General features: G+C 41.3%; 2 protein-coding genes across 3 annotated transcripts in view; one reads left to right on the top strand and one right to left on the bottom strand.

Annotated features, from left to right (window-relative positions):
• Positions 1-16,944, top strand: part of Adsl (adenylosuccinate lyase) — a 521,028-nt gene that overhangs the window by 67,668 nt on the left and 436,416 nt on the right. The window lies entirely within an intron of this gene.
• Positions 2,600-16,521, bottom strand: LOC145978236 (uncharacterized). Of its 2 annotated transcripts, none has more exons than XM_083110714.1 (4): positions 16,375-16,521; positions 11,863-11,983; positions 6,995-7,159; positions 2,600-2,918 (listed from the first exon to the last, which is right to left on the bottom strand). In XM_083110714.1, the coding sequence occupies exons 1-4, from the start codon at positions 16,479-16,481 to the stop codon at positions 2,706-2,708; spliced, it is 606 nt and encodes a 201-aa protein (XP_082966840.1). In that variant the 5' UTR covers positions 16,482-16,521; the 3' UTR covers positions 2,600-2,705. The 2 variants fall into 2 exon arrangements, with proteins under 2 accessions (XP_082966840.1, XP_082966841.1); XM_083110715.1 differs by lacking the exon at positions 16,375-16,521 and adding an exon at positions 12,828-12,895.

Here is a 16,944-nt window from a genome sequence, read left to right as displayed (position 1 = left end):
CCCGATCTTCGCAATTAGCCGAAAGTGGCAGAAAAGCGAAGTAAAATAAATGTTTAATTCATTCACACTACTTTTAATAGTTTTTTTTGGGGCGGATTATCAAAAATTTAGCCGCCTAAATGTTATACAATCAGTCGCTAAATGCTGTCTTCGCAATCTTCCTCATCGAAGCGACACGCGACTTTTGTTACTTGGAAGCCGACCTTTAGAAATAAATGCAACCTTTCGTACTGAAGTAACATGACGAGCGCCCTACGGCATCGGGGCAGGATTGTTAAAAGTCCAGGGACCCATAAATTCTAATGGGTTCTATTGGGTTCCGATGCAGGACCGGAACCTGTTTTCTCGCACAATTTAAATTCGGTCCAAGTTGCGTATTGTTTCATTGGAAAAAAGGTTCCTGGACCGAATTTAAATTGAGCCGGAAAAAATGTTCCTGGACCGAATTTAAATTGAGCCGAAAAAAGGTTCCTGGACCGAATTTAAATTGAGCCGAAAAAAGGTTCCTGGACCGAATTTAAATTGAGCCGAAAAAAGGTTCCTGGACCGAATTTAAATTGAGCCGAAAAAAAGGTTCCTGGACCGAATTTAAATTGAGCCGAAAAAAGGTTACTGGACCGAATTTAAATTGAGCCGGAAAAAAAAGGTTCCTGGACCGAATTTAAATCGAGTCGGAAAAAAATGTTCCTGGACCGAATTTAAATCGAGTCGGAAAAAAGGTTCCTGGACCGAATTTAAATCGAGCCGAAAAAAGGTTCCTGGACCGAATTGAAATACTTTACAGATAAAAAGATTCTTTATGGTCCAGAACCCATTTACGCTTACTGATTTTCTCTCCTGGACCGGAATCGAATTTATTTAAAATTCCTTGACCTTTAACAACCCTGCATCGGGGATTTTGGGTTCGAATCACAGCTTTAGTCTTGTGAGTGTCCCGTCAATTTCATCATATCATTCATCCTCATCGTCGCGATTAGCCAAAAATGACAGAAAAGCGACGCTAAATGACAACAATCAGATCATGTCACTTGCGTATCACTCGGACTGGGCAGTTTCCTCACCAGCATGCTTCGTGTCACCTCGGCCTGATTTTACACACTGTCCTTTGTCGCTTGAACGTGAAACCACCGTATCGCGTGTCGCCTAGGTCTGAAAGCTGCGTAGGTGTGAACCCCCACACCACCATCTCGTGGTCTAGTGCGCAGTTAAAATGCCCTTGGTCTTGGTACACATTTGGGGCATACCAGCATGACATGCTAAGCGGCCCATACACAATCGTAAGATTACGTCGAAGTCATTAAATTGTGCACGCAACGTAGAAATTCGACAGTATTTGGGAGCTTCGGATGATACGCACCCAAAAGTTTAGGAGGCCTTAACTTTCCAGCGTATACGCGTCGGCTGCAAACTTCTCTGAATTTGAGAGATGTACAAATCAACCTTGTCAACGTGTACAAGGATGTAGTACTGTGTAAAAAAAATATAAAAAGAGAACTGACGGCACAACACAAAAGGAGGAGGAGAAAGCATGGAACCTTCTTCTACGGGACTTTAATGCCTTACGAAATGCATTCGATTTTGAGAGAACAGCGTACGCTGAACCTCGCCCGCTCAATAAAGATATATTATTATTTATTACTGTACTGTGGTAAGTATTTGAATTTTTCATTTCTTAATTCTTATATATTTATATTGTCGTGTCGTGCAAATAGCCCGTAACATGTATTTTCGTAAATTTATACAATCATATTTCGAACACCATGTAGCAATATCGTAATATTGCTGTGTTCTAATTTACCTTGCACTTGCATGTAATATATGACATTTATATATGTTTTGTTTACTGGGATAGAAAGTAGAGTATTTAGAAACATTACGACTTTACACCACAGAACCACAAATTATTATTATTATTTTGGCAGTTTATAGTTTACAACAGTTCTCCAATTATCAGCATTGTACATCCAACATCTCTAGCGTTTGCACGCTCACGATATCACTTTCCGCTCTTTTTATATTCAAGAAACAACTGCCTGCAGTCGAAGCGTCAGTATCGTGAACCAGGATCAGCCATCAAAACGGTGGCGAATGGCCGATCAGAAGATAAACTCGTTTTGATGTTCCTAGATCAAGTGTTGAACCGTCTTCGTGCAATGGAATTTTCCAGTGATCCTTTCCTGATCAGAGTTTAAAATTTGATATTTGTTCGTGCACACGGCCATCAGTGGAGATAATTGCCCCGCTGCACCCTCGGTCAAGTCTCGAATATTGTGAACCACAAAATTTACGGTTCTGGACATGAGATTGGGTTAAAATATTCATAATGAACTGAATTCATAGAATTATATAACGTACTTTAACGTGTATGCTAACAAATAATAAAAAAAAGATTAGTACGATGGCATAGGTTGAGTTCATGAAAAGCATTAACAAAAGTGCGTTACGTGTGACGCTTTAAAAATGTAGCATTTTTTTAAAGCTTTCATTTGTCTGCGAAGCATATAGGCTGCAGATGCTATTAACTTTTATTTGTGCAAATTATGTACATTCACAAAGATCTAAACGTTAATGCAATTATAAACGATAATTTCCATATTAATTCATTTTGTTATTTACGTGGAAACTTTTTTATTGTAATACCCCATTTACGACTTTTTATTAAATAATTTACAAATAACTCCTTTATTTTTCCGCTTTCTCTTACATCACAAATTCCTTAGAGTGGTGCGCAGGCTGATGTAGAAATCGGCGAAGTAGACGCAGCCGTTGAATATGCTGAGTATCCCTTGCGCTAGCTGCATGTTCTCTTGAAGATCTGTGACGTCAGGGTTCACCTTCGTGTAAACGGACCATATGTGAATGCTCACCATTCCAGACACCAGGAACAGGATAGAGCCTATTATGTTGAAGATGCGAACCTGCAGGTGGAAATACTTTAATGAGTTGCAGTTTGAAAGTTCGTAGATATATGTATTTTATTCCAAGTACAGTAAAATCTCGTTAATCCGGATCCCGATAAGCCGGACTTGGCTTAATCTGGACAGGCAAGAGGGAAAAAAAAAAGCAGAATACAAGGTTTTAAATCTGGCTAGAAGTCAACAAGAGAACTTCCCAAAGAAAAGGCAGTCAGCCACTGCTGAAATTCTGTTTCCCGCAGACTTTGTACTGTACTGTATAGTGTATTTAGGCCTTTGCCCTTTATACATCATGATTAGAGCCCGGAAGTTCAGGCATTTATTTTCGTTAAAATAGGCAGGCAAAAAGGCATTTATAATGTGGTAAATAGGCACTAAAAATGAAAAAAAAAGGCAAAATAAACCGAAAAAAGGCACATTTAGAAGTCGCTTACTTTTATCTATAATTTCTGGCAAAATGTTAAAATCTAAATTGGGAAGAGCATTTCAATTTTCTCCGTCTTGATTGCACATAACTACAAGGTGCTTTTTAAGTTCTCAACATTCATTGATAGTCGTCTGTCAGAGAGAATGTTTTTCATAATAGAAAATGATCTTTCTACTTCGATAGAAGTTATTGGAGCATACATATAACAAGCTAATGTAGCTGGACTCATTTTGGTAACAGCATTTTCACCTTTTAGAATATCACATTGTTTTCAATTGTTTCAAGTCCTCATTTGCACTCACTACCCGTTAGCACTTTTCCGCAACAGCTCACCCCTTTTCTCCTGGCACTTCCATCATCTGCTGCATAGATTCCTCGAAGATTTTCATGGATGCTATAATTGTAATTGTCTCTGGCAATGCACCATAATGTGCAAAAGTAAACTTGAATAGCACAGGAGTTTTTTCACTTCACGAATTGAAGCCGCTTCATTTTCTGGAAGAGCATCGCTCACCTCACTGATTTTTTGAAGGTTGTTAGCATAATATATAGCTGCTGATATCCAGGTTCCCCATCTCGTCAAGACTGGTTGCTGAGGTAAACTAAGCTCAATCGCAACTGAAATTTTCGGGTTCGAGAGGGAGATTTCAGAAATATTTTCTTTCTGTTCGAAATCAACCTCTCCACTTCAGCAGTCAATCATGCACAAGAAATGTTAACCGAAAGGCAATATCCTAACTGAGCATGAAATACTTTTTTCTCACACTTTTCTCCTTCAGCAATGTTGAAACATGCGTGAGTTCAATATTACTTAAATAAGGCGAAAATTATTCACATAATAAACGGAAGAAAAATAAATGCCAACAACGTTTTTAGGGAGAAAAATAATATATATACACATTTTTTTTAAAAAAAATGTCAAATTTCATTTAAAAAGGCAAAAAAAGGCATTATAATTAAAAATAGGCAGTGGGGTCCCAAATAGGCAAAATAGGCAAAATGAAAAGGCTTCCAAAACATTCGAAACAACATAAGAAACGTATATCCGGAAAAAAAAATATCAATATATGCAGTAGATAAAAAGAGGCATTTTGCCAAACTTCCGGGCTCTAATCATGATAAACGTGTTTTGTTGCTATAAACGGAGTTTTAATGCACTTTCTACTGTTCTTTTAGGTTATTTCAGTTAAAGCGGCCAACTTATCCCCCATTAGTCTGGGTTAACGAGGTTTTACTGTATACTACTCTTGTCTGAATCCGCGGAGAAAGCCCGCGCCTAAAACTACAAGCAACACACGTCGCTCGCATTGAGCAGTTTTCTCAATACCGTGCATCGTATCGTGTTTGCACATGCGCGGTGAAAGTTTTACTTTAGGGAGATTTCACACCGAAGTGACAAGCGATACGCGAGCAGTGGCCGAATTGAAAATATATTACTGCCGGTATGCTCAGACCTGTCTTTTGACACAATCATTTATTTTGTGTGTGTGATGTCTTAAATAATACATTTATTATGTATGAATGTCCGCAAAAGTAGTTTTTTCCAAATTTGCAGCTAAACTTCTGCACGTCCTTGCGAAATTCTAGATGTCTTGTTGCTCTCTTTTGAGAAAAAAACCTTTATACATTGATTTATTTGAAGCATAAATACTTTCTTCCACATATTGTTTATGCGCGTGCGCAGTTACAATAAGTAAACTAACAAACCACGAGACTACATTTTTGCGTATAACATTTTAAATAATTTTGATCAATCAAACCAAATAATTTGAAAGGACACACAGTTAATGCTATAATTTTAATTCTCCTAAACAAAAAGCGAACTTTACATTATCAGCACTTATTTAAATTACTATTTAAATTGCAGACGCTATTGTTGCGTTTCTGTACCTGGTTTTACGGTACAACTCAAACGTGCAAGAAAGAGAAATGAGCGAGTATACATTGTTGACCATTGCCTATACGCCATGAGGGCTTAAAAAGATCGCTTCGCGGGCTTGCATCAGAGGACAATATGGGGGTGTGTCTGCGAGAACCAACCAGATCCGCGAATGAGCTAGCCCGGTTGCCACAGCTAGCGCGCTGCTGCACCCTTCTGGAAGGGTGAGTGACCTCTGCCTCTTGCTACCTCGGCCTGTTTGTTCGGCTGAGGAGCAGACGACACGAGAGTTTCGGCAACAGTGTGCGAGCGACGTCTGCTGTTAGCCCGCGAAGCGCTTTTTTACTTCGTTAACGTCGAAGAACTGAAGAAAGCCGCCGCCACAAACGTGGGTGGGGATAAATAGCGGGCGAGTTGTTTTCGTCCAATGACACTGAACCTTCAGCCAATGGGCGCAGCTGTCACTCTGCTCGTCTACTCCACGTGGAGTCTCAGTCACATGACTGCGGATACGCTGTTGCCGTACTTTGCAACTTCAATGTGGAGACCGTGGGAAGGTGCTTGTGCGCGAAGGGACAAGGTGGCGTAGAGTAGATGTCTGGCAACACTGTGCGTTGAATGTGATTGTTGCAACTGGTGGGCGCGCTCCGTGGACTTCAAAGCCAGCCGGTTGTTAACGTATTTACTGCCGGTATGGTTCTTGGCATCTTAATTTACTACCGGTATGCCATACCGGCTCAATTCGATCACTGCACTTGAGGCTTTCACCAATCGAGCGCAGGTTTTGTGTCGTGTGAAGCCGATACGATGTGAAACTTTGCTCTTGATTGACTCGCTCTTGAGCAACATGTGTTCCGTGTCGCTTCGGTCTGAAGTCTCCCATACACTGAAGAAGCCTGTGTTGCTTGTCGCTATAGGAGATTTCAGAACGAAGCGACATAACGCAGGCGACAGCGGAGCTTAACATCGAAGCGACAAGCAACACGACCTTTTTCAGTCTGTAAACAAGCACTCACCGCGCATGCGTGAACAACAGATCGACAAGGGTCATCCCGATGGCGTAATGGTAACGTCGTTGCCTTGTAACCATGGAGGCACAGTGGTTCGGATCCCACTTTAAACTGTAGGTTCAGTCCCGATTAGCCTTTCTGTGCATAAAGTGGACTTAAACCAACAATTCAAACAAACAGATCGATGCGACCCGATGCACACCGTTGAGAAAACGGTTCAGCCCGAGCGACAAGCACACGTGTCATGTCGCTTCGGTTTGAGAAGTTGCATTTATTACGGAGGGTTCGCTTGCAAGCAAGACGTGAAGCTTGTCGCTTCGGTCTGAAAGCTTCCTTTCACTTAATTTTTCGATCGGGCTGATTTTTCCTCTGATACTTCTGCTCAAATATTAACAGGACTCTTATTTCAGTTATCTGCTTTCAAAATGATGTTTTTCTTAATTAAATGAACCATACTAATGGGGTGCTCACGGCGTGCATCTACTGTTAAAATTATAGTTTTTTAATCAAGGGGTCCAGGTGGACGCACATAGTTGTTCGGAACCTACTTTAAAACGTAGGTCCAGTCCCGATTAGCCTGTCTGTGCATAAAAGTGGACTTAAAAATTGAACCTCAAACTCAACGTGCATCTATAGCCTCACACATGCTCAGAACCACCCAGCTGTTCCCCGAACCAGAATCTTAATTTTAAAACAAAGAAACTTCTTACCAAGAGGTAACGTTCTTAACCTATATGATGATAGAAGTTTCGGCCTTCCTTACCACCAAATCAGGGACCTTCTGTCCAAGGATGTAGCTCAGGATGATAACCGAAGTGATGATGATGAAGTTGGAGCAGGCGATGAACGGAAGCAGCTGGGACGTGATGGAGTTGGTCACTATGTTCCGTCCCTCTGAGTAGAGACCTGCGCAGATGATGGCCACGAGCTGAGATGAAGAGGAGAGATTATGAATCACAATATGCATTAGTATAGTGTTATTTAAAGTTTTATCTATACAGTTTCCATTGGGGCCGTGTCCGAATCCCCAAACGCGCCGTTGCGTCCTTTGTCGTAGATGCCGTCGAAGTCGTTCGAATCGAAAGGCTCCCGACTAGTTCAGTTGTCACTTTTTCCGCCAGGTGTCAGTTCGAACGTCACTCACCGCGCTCTGGGTTGCAGGCACATAAAACTGAAGCAGGAGGAAAACGCCATCCAGCAACCACAGTGCTTTCCACCTCTAAAACGTGACATGGAATTTCTTCTTTACAATTTTTCTAAATGCAGTGTTATGGTGCTTAGTAGCATGTAGTTTTAGATCATTTATTCAATTAACGTAACTTATGCCCGCTTTAGACGAAAGCATTTTTCTTAACATTTATGCTATGACCTAAATGTTACCTTGTGCTATATCTCAAGGATATGATTGATTCTATTTCCGTAGCGTAACCAATCAGAAGCGACCTAGAGGTCGCGAGTGAAGTTGTAATGGCGGCCGCGTGAGATGTAAACAATGTATCACTTCACATTTTTAAAACACGCTAACTACTCAACCGAGAGGAATAACGTTTAGTATTAAATGGTTTAGGTTCAAATCAATGGCTTTGCTTAAATACATGCTTTATATCATTACCTTTACACGTATGGAAAAATATTTGTAGAGGTTTCTATTGTAAACAACGTGAACTCACCATAGATGGTGTAACTCGACGTGCCTTTCGTGCTGTATATATTATACATTGTAATCGCAAAATCTTACCGAAATTTTACTTGAAATGCTTCCGTGCAAAGTATTATATGCTATGAGATTTTGGAAGTATTTACGTAGCATTTATGCTAGCAAAAATGTTAGAGAATGCTTTCGTCTAAAGCTGGACTTAACAAAGCGAATGTTACAAAATGGCTGCTGAGTGCAGCTCTACGACGGGTTGTCGCTCCTTCTACCTCTCTCCTCCAAATCCATCTAAGCTGCGGATTCGGACTATGACGTTACGGTACCTGCCTGATTCGGACACTGCCCTATAATATAGCGGAGCAATTTTAAGTCATCATTTCTTGGGCTGATCAATTAATTAAGTAGTCAGCTGTATTCGATTATGACAGTACAATGATTATTAGGGTGGTGCAAAATTCCGTGTACAACGCTAGGAAGTACGTAGTGCGTACCATCTGTGTTGTGTGTACGGGGTGGACACCTGTGTGGAGTGTTCAGTGCTGTAGTCGTGAACGGTACATCACAAGTTAGTTTCGTACGTATTCGTGTGCTCCTTTGTGAGCCTGACAATGGCGACATACACCACCAACGAGCTTGCCGATATGCATCTCGTTTACGGTGAGACACACCAAAACAGCCATCAGGCAAGGCGTGTGTATCGCGAACGATTTCCAAATCGGCGCCTACCATCACATGTCCTGTTTCAACAGATGGATGCTCGTTTACGTGAAACTGGATCTGTACGACCTAGGGTGTGGGATCGTGGCAGACCACACAGTGTCCAAATTTGAGGAAGAAGTGTTGGACAGGATACGGGAGATGCCAGGCACCAGCACCCGTGCCATTGCCCATGTGCGACACACGCACCATACCAATGTGTTACGCGTGCTGCACGATGAAGGTATGCACCCATACAAAGTGCAGAGGGTGCAACACCTGCAGCCGATGGACTTTCCCCTACGCCTTGATTTTTTTGTCAGTGGTATTTGCAACAAACCCTTGCAAACCCCAATTTTCCAAATGCAATGTTGTGGACCGACGAGGCACTATTCACCAGAGAAAGCGTCTTCAATAACCATAATAGTCACGTGTGGGATATGCAAAACCCGCATGCAATCATTGAGCGTCATTTTCAGCGACGGTTCGCAGTGAATGTGTGGTGTGGCATTGTCGGAGACAACCTGATAGGTCCGTACGTGTTGCCTAATACTTTGTCCGGTGGGAACTATTGTGTGTTCCTACGGGAAGTTCTACCTGAACTGTTGAAAAATGTACCCCTTGCAATTAGGCAAGATGTATGGTATCAACGTGATGGTGCCCCTGCACATTTTGACCGCCGAGCCAGAGCTGTACTCAACGATACATACGGTGATAGATGGATTGGTAGGCGTGGACCTGTTCTGTGGTCACCTCGCTCAACCGACCTCACAATGCTAGATTTCTTCTTGTGGGGCAAAATGAAGAGTCTGGTCTACGAAACCCCGGTGGAAAGTGTGGAGGACCTCGTTGCTCGAGTTACCGTCGCTGCTGGAATGATCACTGACATGCCCAACGTATTTCAGCATACCAGAGCGTCCCTGCTACGCCGATGCCGTCTGTGTGTAGATGTGGCTGGCGGACATTTTCAGCAACGTCTGTGATATGTGCCGTATGTCATTTCCACAGCCAATAAAGAATACTACTTGTGTACGTGTGTGTCATCATACACCTCTTGCACATGTTGTCTGTCCCCCCTCTTCTCTGGGGAATCCTCTTCTGCAGCCTGCTTTTCGGACACTTCCTGGCGAAATGTTCTTCATGTGCTGTGACCTCCGTCATTTCCCTTTGTACCCCCATTCGATACCTGCGTTCCATGTCGGACATACCTATTCCCGGGAATCCCTCACTTCTTGTGGGGAATCCCTGTCGCATTCATTTTCGACAAGCGATTTGTGCATCATTCGCTAGCCCAGGTGTGTTGTCTTTGGGGATATCGTGCCGCATCTTCTTTATGAGTACTATTTGTCGGCATATGGAGGTGTGAAGTCCATTTTCACACGATTTCGGCATCCTCTAGCTCTGACACGGTGCGTCATTCGACAAAATTCCATTTACATTTTCGTCTTCATTTCACTTGGCGATTCTCCTACTCCGCGTTGTAAACGGAATTTTGCACCACCCTGTATATAAACGATACTGCTCGATAGCATCCTATTGCCTCGGCGGCCGTGCAAGTTGAGTGCTGGATTCATGATCTCGTCAACGATGGTCCCATGTTCGAATCATGGCGATCCTTTGTGAGTGTCCCGCTGGGGTGGAAAATGGTCAGTAATGCCACTAAAAGTCAGTTCTTTTCATCTGTAATTTGTCAGTTTGGTCAGTAAGTCTTTGTATTTTGTGTTGAGTGAAACAAACACGTCTCACTAGAGCATGTTATGTAAATGGAATAAATTCTACACTTCTTGGAGATCAATTCAAGAGACACTTCTTCGGGGATTAATTCAAGGGACACTTCTTCGGGGATTAATTCAAGGGACAGTTCTTGGGGGATTAGTTCAAGAGACAGTTCTTGGAGATTAGTTCAAGGGACAGTTCTTGGAGATTAGTTCAAGGGACAGTTCTTGGAGATTAGTTCAAGGGACAGTTCTTGGAGATTAGTTCAAGGGACAGTTCTTGGAGATTAGTTCAAGGGACAGTTCTTGGGGATTAGTTCAAGGGACAGTTCTTGGGGATTAGTTCAAGGGACAGTTCTTGGGGATTAGTTCAAGGGACAGTTCATGGAGATTAGTTCAAGGGACAGTTCATGGAGATTAGTTCAAGGGACAGTTCTTGGGGTTCATTCAAGGGACAGTTCTTGGCTATTAGTTCAAGAGACAGTTCTTGGCTATTAGTTCAAGAGACAGTTCTTGGCTATTAGTTCAAGAGACAGTTCTTGTGGATTCATTCAAGAGACAGTTCTTGGGGATTCATTCAAACAACACAAACATACACACAAACTGATACTAACCAAAATAGTGTGTTTCAACTGGTCATTTAGTGATGCAACATAGTATCTGAGTCTTATCGAGCTAGCAGTTGATAGTATTGGGAAGGATTGCTTGAAGCGTGTGATGTTACATTTAGGAAAAATACTCCAATACTATGTAGCATTACAAGATAACCACTTGAGATACATTACTCTTAGTTTGTATCAGTTTGGGCGTGGTTGTGCTGTTTGAATTAATCTCCAAGAAGCATAGAATTCATTCCATTTACGTAATATACTCTCATGACGTGTTCTTCGTATTTCTGCTGTTTTAAAACTGTCAGCTAGAGTGCGCGTCAAATCTCCTGCATATGGCGTTGAAAGGCTGAACAGCACCAGCGAATCACAGACGTGCGGCGTTGCCTAGTTCATTGACAAGGCGTTTCGCTCAACCACGCTGTCTCTTCTCCGTGTGAGATTTCGACATGGCACCGCTGCAGTTCGCTGCTATTGGCTATTGCCATATGCAGTAGATTTGACTCGCACTCTAGTTATGCCCATCCTTGGTAATTTGAAGAATATGTGACGACTTTCCAGTAAGATGAATTTTTTCCAGTTCATTTGAAGATAAACTCTTTATATAATGCACTCCTCACAAAAATTTTGGAATATTGTTATATTAGGCACAACAAGTTTAGAATATTTTTATATTAGGCAATAGGTGATAGGCACGGTGCCATATGCCGGCGAAAACACAAGAGCGTCCAGCCATATACCATGTGTTGTTGCATTTCAAGTCTGTACCTATCACCTAATGTCTAATGTAACATTACAAACTTTTTGTGAGGAGTGTATTTTCCAGTGCTTAAAGTGGTTACAGTCAATAGCCGGAACGCCAACCACAAATGAATTGACACGAGTTCTACTTCTACTAATAATATTAATAATCGCATATTAAAGTAGTTGCACTTACGTATTGAGCGCCGTTACTTACCACCTCCACATATTTGAAGATGATGTGAGGCCTGGATACTTCGCTGAAGTCCAACTCTATTTGCTTCCCCTTTTCAATGTTCCCCGCGCGTGACGTAGCCGTGGAGGTTCCAGACACAGAGCTGACAAGGAGAAAAACAGATGTTGATAAGGGTTTTTCAAAAGTTATACCTCGTATGAGGGTTTCAACCGAGCTCTTCGGGTGCTTTCGTTAGTTTCCGTGCTTGTTTCGGGGAATGTTCCGTGTGGTTACCCAATTGTGTAGCGTCCGAACAGCAATCGTATTGGTGGTCGTAAAAGATCGGAAGTTGCTCCGAGAAATGCCGAAGCACTTTAATCAAAAGTTCGGTTCACCTATAGATACTAAGGTTCGGAAGGAATTTAGTCAGATGCCGGAGCCATTACAACTCTTACAATTATGGCTGAAATTGTTATGTTGCCAAAACGTGCGGAATATGTACATAAATATATAAGTTCCTAACTGTAAAAAAGTAATTATACTAAATACATTTCTCTGTTTTTATTATAATAAGTTACTTTGAAGTGATGAAATTATGATTTGCTAAAACATCGAAAAGTGATAAATTGTAAATGACAATAATGTATTGAAATTTAGAAAATATGCAAAAATAATTAGTTGAACGTAGAAAATAGCCTGGCACAATCAGATCAAAATTACTGAAATTTTGGAAAAGTCATAATTTTAAATAAAGCTCCCAATATATATGTATGTCTTCATTAATCAATCAAAACTAGAGAAATTGCGCCAAATGCTTGATTTTGTGTAACAAATATTTAGGTACTCTAAACTGAAAACGTGCAATATATCTCAAAATATGTAAGCCGTGAAGGTGTATTTGGGGGATGTAGATATGGGGCCCCACTCATTCACAATCTCGGCCATTTGCGGAGGTGATGTGAATAGCACCACGCTCCATCCCTCTTTACCATTTACGTACCACTCACCTGGTTGTTCTTTTTAGATGATTATTGGGCATCGGGTCAGACTCCATCTTGATTGTTGGCAGGCACGAACCACACCTTCCTTTTGTTTATAATTCAATATTTTCCTGGTAGGCGGCGCCACTGTCTTGACACGCTTCTCAATCTTGTTTAATTTCCTTTCCTTAGGTCTATGTACGCGACTTCCGCTAACCACTTCCTGACTTTTTTTGTAACTTCCGTTTCTTGAATGACGAAACTTCTTCAGTAATCCTGACTCCTGATCTATCTTTTTCATTCTTTTGGCATTTAGTTGGCGTATAATTTAAATCTGTGAAGAAAGCTCTACGAGGTCCCGTGTTCGAATCCCGGCCTGAGCATGATTGTCCCTTCATCAATTTCATCATTCATCTTCGCGATGAGCCAAAAGTTGCCGGAAGCGAAGTAAACAATTAATAGCTTCAAGAAAGAAGGAAGTCTTGAGCTTTTCAGAGTATTTTTATAACTCCATTTAAATGTCTTGTTTTTTCAAAAAATTGAGATGCTATTTTTCTTACCGCCATGCCCATAGCTGGCTGGGGGCAAGGGGATCTAATCCCTACCTAAATCCAATGTTGTTAAAGCTCCAGGTACCCATAAATTCTAATGGGTTCTATTAGGTTCCGATGCAGGACCGAAACTTTTTCTCGGACAATTTGAATTCGGTCCAAGTTGCGTATTGTTTAATTGAAAAAGGGTTCCTGGACCGTATTTAAATTTATCCGAAAAAAAGTTTTTGACCGAATTGAAATACTACACAGGTTCTTTACGGTCCAGAACCCATTCTATTCTCGCTTGCTGATTTTCTCTCCTGGACCGGAATTGATTTTTTTTTAAATTCCTGGACTTTTTAACAATTCTGATTCCTAAACCTTTGACAATCCTGCCTAAATCCGAGCCAAGGCCATCTGGAACTTCCTCTGGGCACTGAACTTGTGTCAGTGTTTGTAAGGTTACTTTATTTGAAGCAATATTCCTTTTAGAATAAAGTGTAAAGCTAATAAAATACCCCGCGCTATTCTACGTATGTAATTCAAAAGGTTTATTTCGATTTACATGGCTGCTCACACCATTTCCTCAGAAGACTTTCTTTAATATTCAAATATTTTTCACAACAATACAAGTTGGATGTAGAGAATTTTATTCGTAATTAATGAATGCGTATGTGATGACTAAAAACGAAAGTTGACGACTTTCGTTTTTTTGACACTCGAAAGGTACTTTTCGTTTTACAGAGAATAACATTTTGACTATCAGTTGACCCTAGAATTTATCACTTCCCCTCCCAAAAACACCCCTTTGCGATATGATAGAGGTTATTGCCGTTAATCAAACTTCGTAAATATTTTTATCATTAAAGATAAGCATTTGAATCTACATGTCAATTAAACACCATTAAGCCTTGTTTCCATGATATGAGAAACACAATATGCTGACCAAGGCAGTAATTTATTTCATTATAAAACATAAACTAAACGTAACGTTTCAACCTTCTAGCAAGGTCTTCTTCAGACTCTGCACCAAGTACAAATGTAACAAGGTACAAAACAGGACGATATATATACACAAACATTACTCCCCTCCAGACTATTAGAAAGTTAGCTAGAAAGAAAGCTAGAATGTTCCAGAACAACTTTCTAATAGTCTGGAGGGGAGTAATGTTTGTGTATATATATATCGTCCTGTTTTGTACCTCGTTACATTTGTACTTGGTGCAGAGTCTGAAGAAGACCTTGCTAGAATGTTGAAACGTTACGTTTAGTTTGTTTTATAATAAAATAAATTACTGCCTTGATCAGCATATTGTGTTTTTCATGTCAATCAAGTCTAACCATAGCGATAGAGTTCATTAAAAAAAAAAAAATCAATTGAGCCTCACTCCTCACCTCATATTCCAGCAACGTGATTGACGCTCTCGCCTTGTATACAAGGGGTCCTGCGCAGGAGCTTAATCAGTAGGGATCGGATAATTATGCATTTTGCATATTGCATATGCAAATGCATATTTAAGGATTTTTAACTAAAAATGCATATTTCATATGCAGGTGCATATTTGTATGAAAATTAGTTGATGTGCATATTTTTGTACCCACAACCAACACCGAGCATATACTGTATATATTTTTCTTCTCCTAGCTTCTCTTTTCTTTATATTTTCTCTGTCTTTCTTCTTTCCTTTTTCCTGGATTGTATGAAATTTAGCAAGTACGTCATTCTCACCTCAACAATCGACTAAGCTGGCAACGCCGCATGTAAGTTTCTTATCGCAAATGGACAACGTGTGGATGTGTCCGACTTTGTTGCCCTAAAATACAGTCCACTTGTATCTTGCGAAGACTATTATAGCTGAAAACAGAAGGAGTTTCAAGTTCGAGAATTTGAGACATGTCATCAAATGCAATCATGATCTTGATCTGTAGTGTATTGTGTTTCATTTAACGCAGAACCATATTAATTGAAAAATATCTGTGTAGCGAATGAGCATTCAGAATAATGCATATTCATTGTCTGGCATGTAATCTTTCTAGTTTGTAATATAGAGAATTTATAAATGAGACAGGTTTTTAAAGTGCATATTTTACACTTTCTAGTGCATATTTTGCGTTTTTTTAGTGCATAACTATCCGAGCCCTAGTAATCAGACATTTTTTGAGTAGGGCCCAACAACAGTCAGCTCTAATAGGGCCGGAGTCCTGAAATTTGGCAACGCTGTCTCGCCGGCTTAAAGATCAAGCTACAAAGCATGAGCGCGAATAGCAAAATTCATGTTGACTTTTAAAGAAACAAGGGAATCCGTGTAAAATGTTCTTCCCTTTCCAAATCTGGACAGAAGATTGACATTACGATGTAAGTGGAAAACATACATTAATATACACTATGTGGAAGAAAGTCATTGGACACCTTGGTTTCAACTCTGAAACGAACTCCTCATGGAAAGAGAGTACAGACGGGCATATATACGGCAGCAAGAGGCTTCTCAGATCATTCGCTGATAAAATGACGGACAGGAAAGAACTCAGCATCTTTGAAAGAGGGATCATAGTAGGCTGCTCCATAGGAGGCATTAGTATACGTAGCATAGCTGATGCCCGACAGGTCCCTAAATCAACTGTAGCCTTTGTCATCAAGAAGTGGAAGGAAAAGGGACACTGCAGCAATGCACCACGAAGTGGAAGACCCACGAAATTGGACGACCGGGACAGGAGAGTGCTGAAGAGAAAGATTCGGAAAAACAGGACCCGTCTGATGCATTCGATTGCAGAAGGGTTTCAAAGTGTGACCAATTTGACTGTTTCGACCAAGACACTTCGCAAGGAGGCCCATGCGCTCGGTTATCATGGTCGAGCCGCTGCCCACGACCCCCTGATAACAGAAAACAATAAACGGCAGATACTACGCTGGTGTAAAGAGCGGAGAAACTGGACAGTGGAGCAATGGCGGAAAGTCCTATGGAACGATGAATCACGCTTCACACTGTTTCGATCAGATGGGAGAGTGTGGGTATGGCGATTACCCGGAGAACGTCTGTTACCTGAGTGTGTAGTGCCCATAGTGAAATATGGTGGTGGCGGCATCATGTTCTGTTTTTTTTTTCAGCTGGCATGGCGTGGGTCCACTGGTACCGGTGTATGGCCACATGACGTCTGCGTCCTACCGATATATTCTCGACAACTCCATGCTCCCCACGTTGTGGCGTTACTATGGAAACGAAGAATGTGTGTTCCAGGACTATAATGCGACTTGTCATGTTTCCAGGGTTACCATAGAGTGGTATGCAGAAAATAATGTCACCCGACTGGATTGGACTGCTCAGAGTCCTGACCTCAACTCTATCGAAGATCTATGGGACGAACTGGAGCGCCGATTGAGGTCGCGATCGCCTCGCCCTTCTACACTTCCAGGGTTGGTGCCTGCACTGCAGGAGGAATGGTGGAATATCTCACTCGGTGTACTACACAACCTTGTGGCCAGTTTACCACGACGAGTGGCTGCTGTTATCGCTGCCAAAGGCGGACCGACCTCCTATCGATTGCAAGAAAACTGATGGTATCCGCTGACATGTGGTGTCCAATGACTTTCTTCCACATAGTGTGTGTGTGTG

Source organism: Lepisma saccharinum, chromosome 24 (genome assembly GCF_977018435.1).
Source record: "Lepisma saccharinum chromosome 24, izLepSacc3.1, whole genome shotgun sequence".
NCBI lineage: Eukaryota > Metazoa > Arthropoda > Insecta > Zygentoma > Lepismatidae > Lepisma > Lepisma saccharinum.
Note: the sequence above shows the minus strand (reverse complement) of the source record. Positions and strands in the feature narration are given on the sequence as shown.

What these genes read in the sequence shown, in the direction of transcription:
- LOC145978236 (XM_083110714.1), bottom strand. Translation starts at nt 16,481, where the DNA reads ATGTGGCCATACACCGGTACCAGTGGACCCACGCCATGCCAGCTGAAA. An exon ending in TATGGGCACTACACACTCAG is followed by an intron (nt 11,984 to 16,374) that starts GTAACAGACGTT and finishes TCTCCTTGTCAG; the next exon opens with CTCTGTGTCTGGAACCTCCA. An exon ending in AGAAGGTCCCTGATTTGGTG is followed by an intron (nt 2,919 to 6,994) that starts GTAAGGAAGGCC and finishes TTCCACCTGCAG; the next exon opens with GTTCGCATCTTCAACATAAT.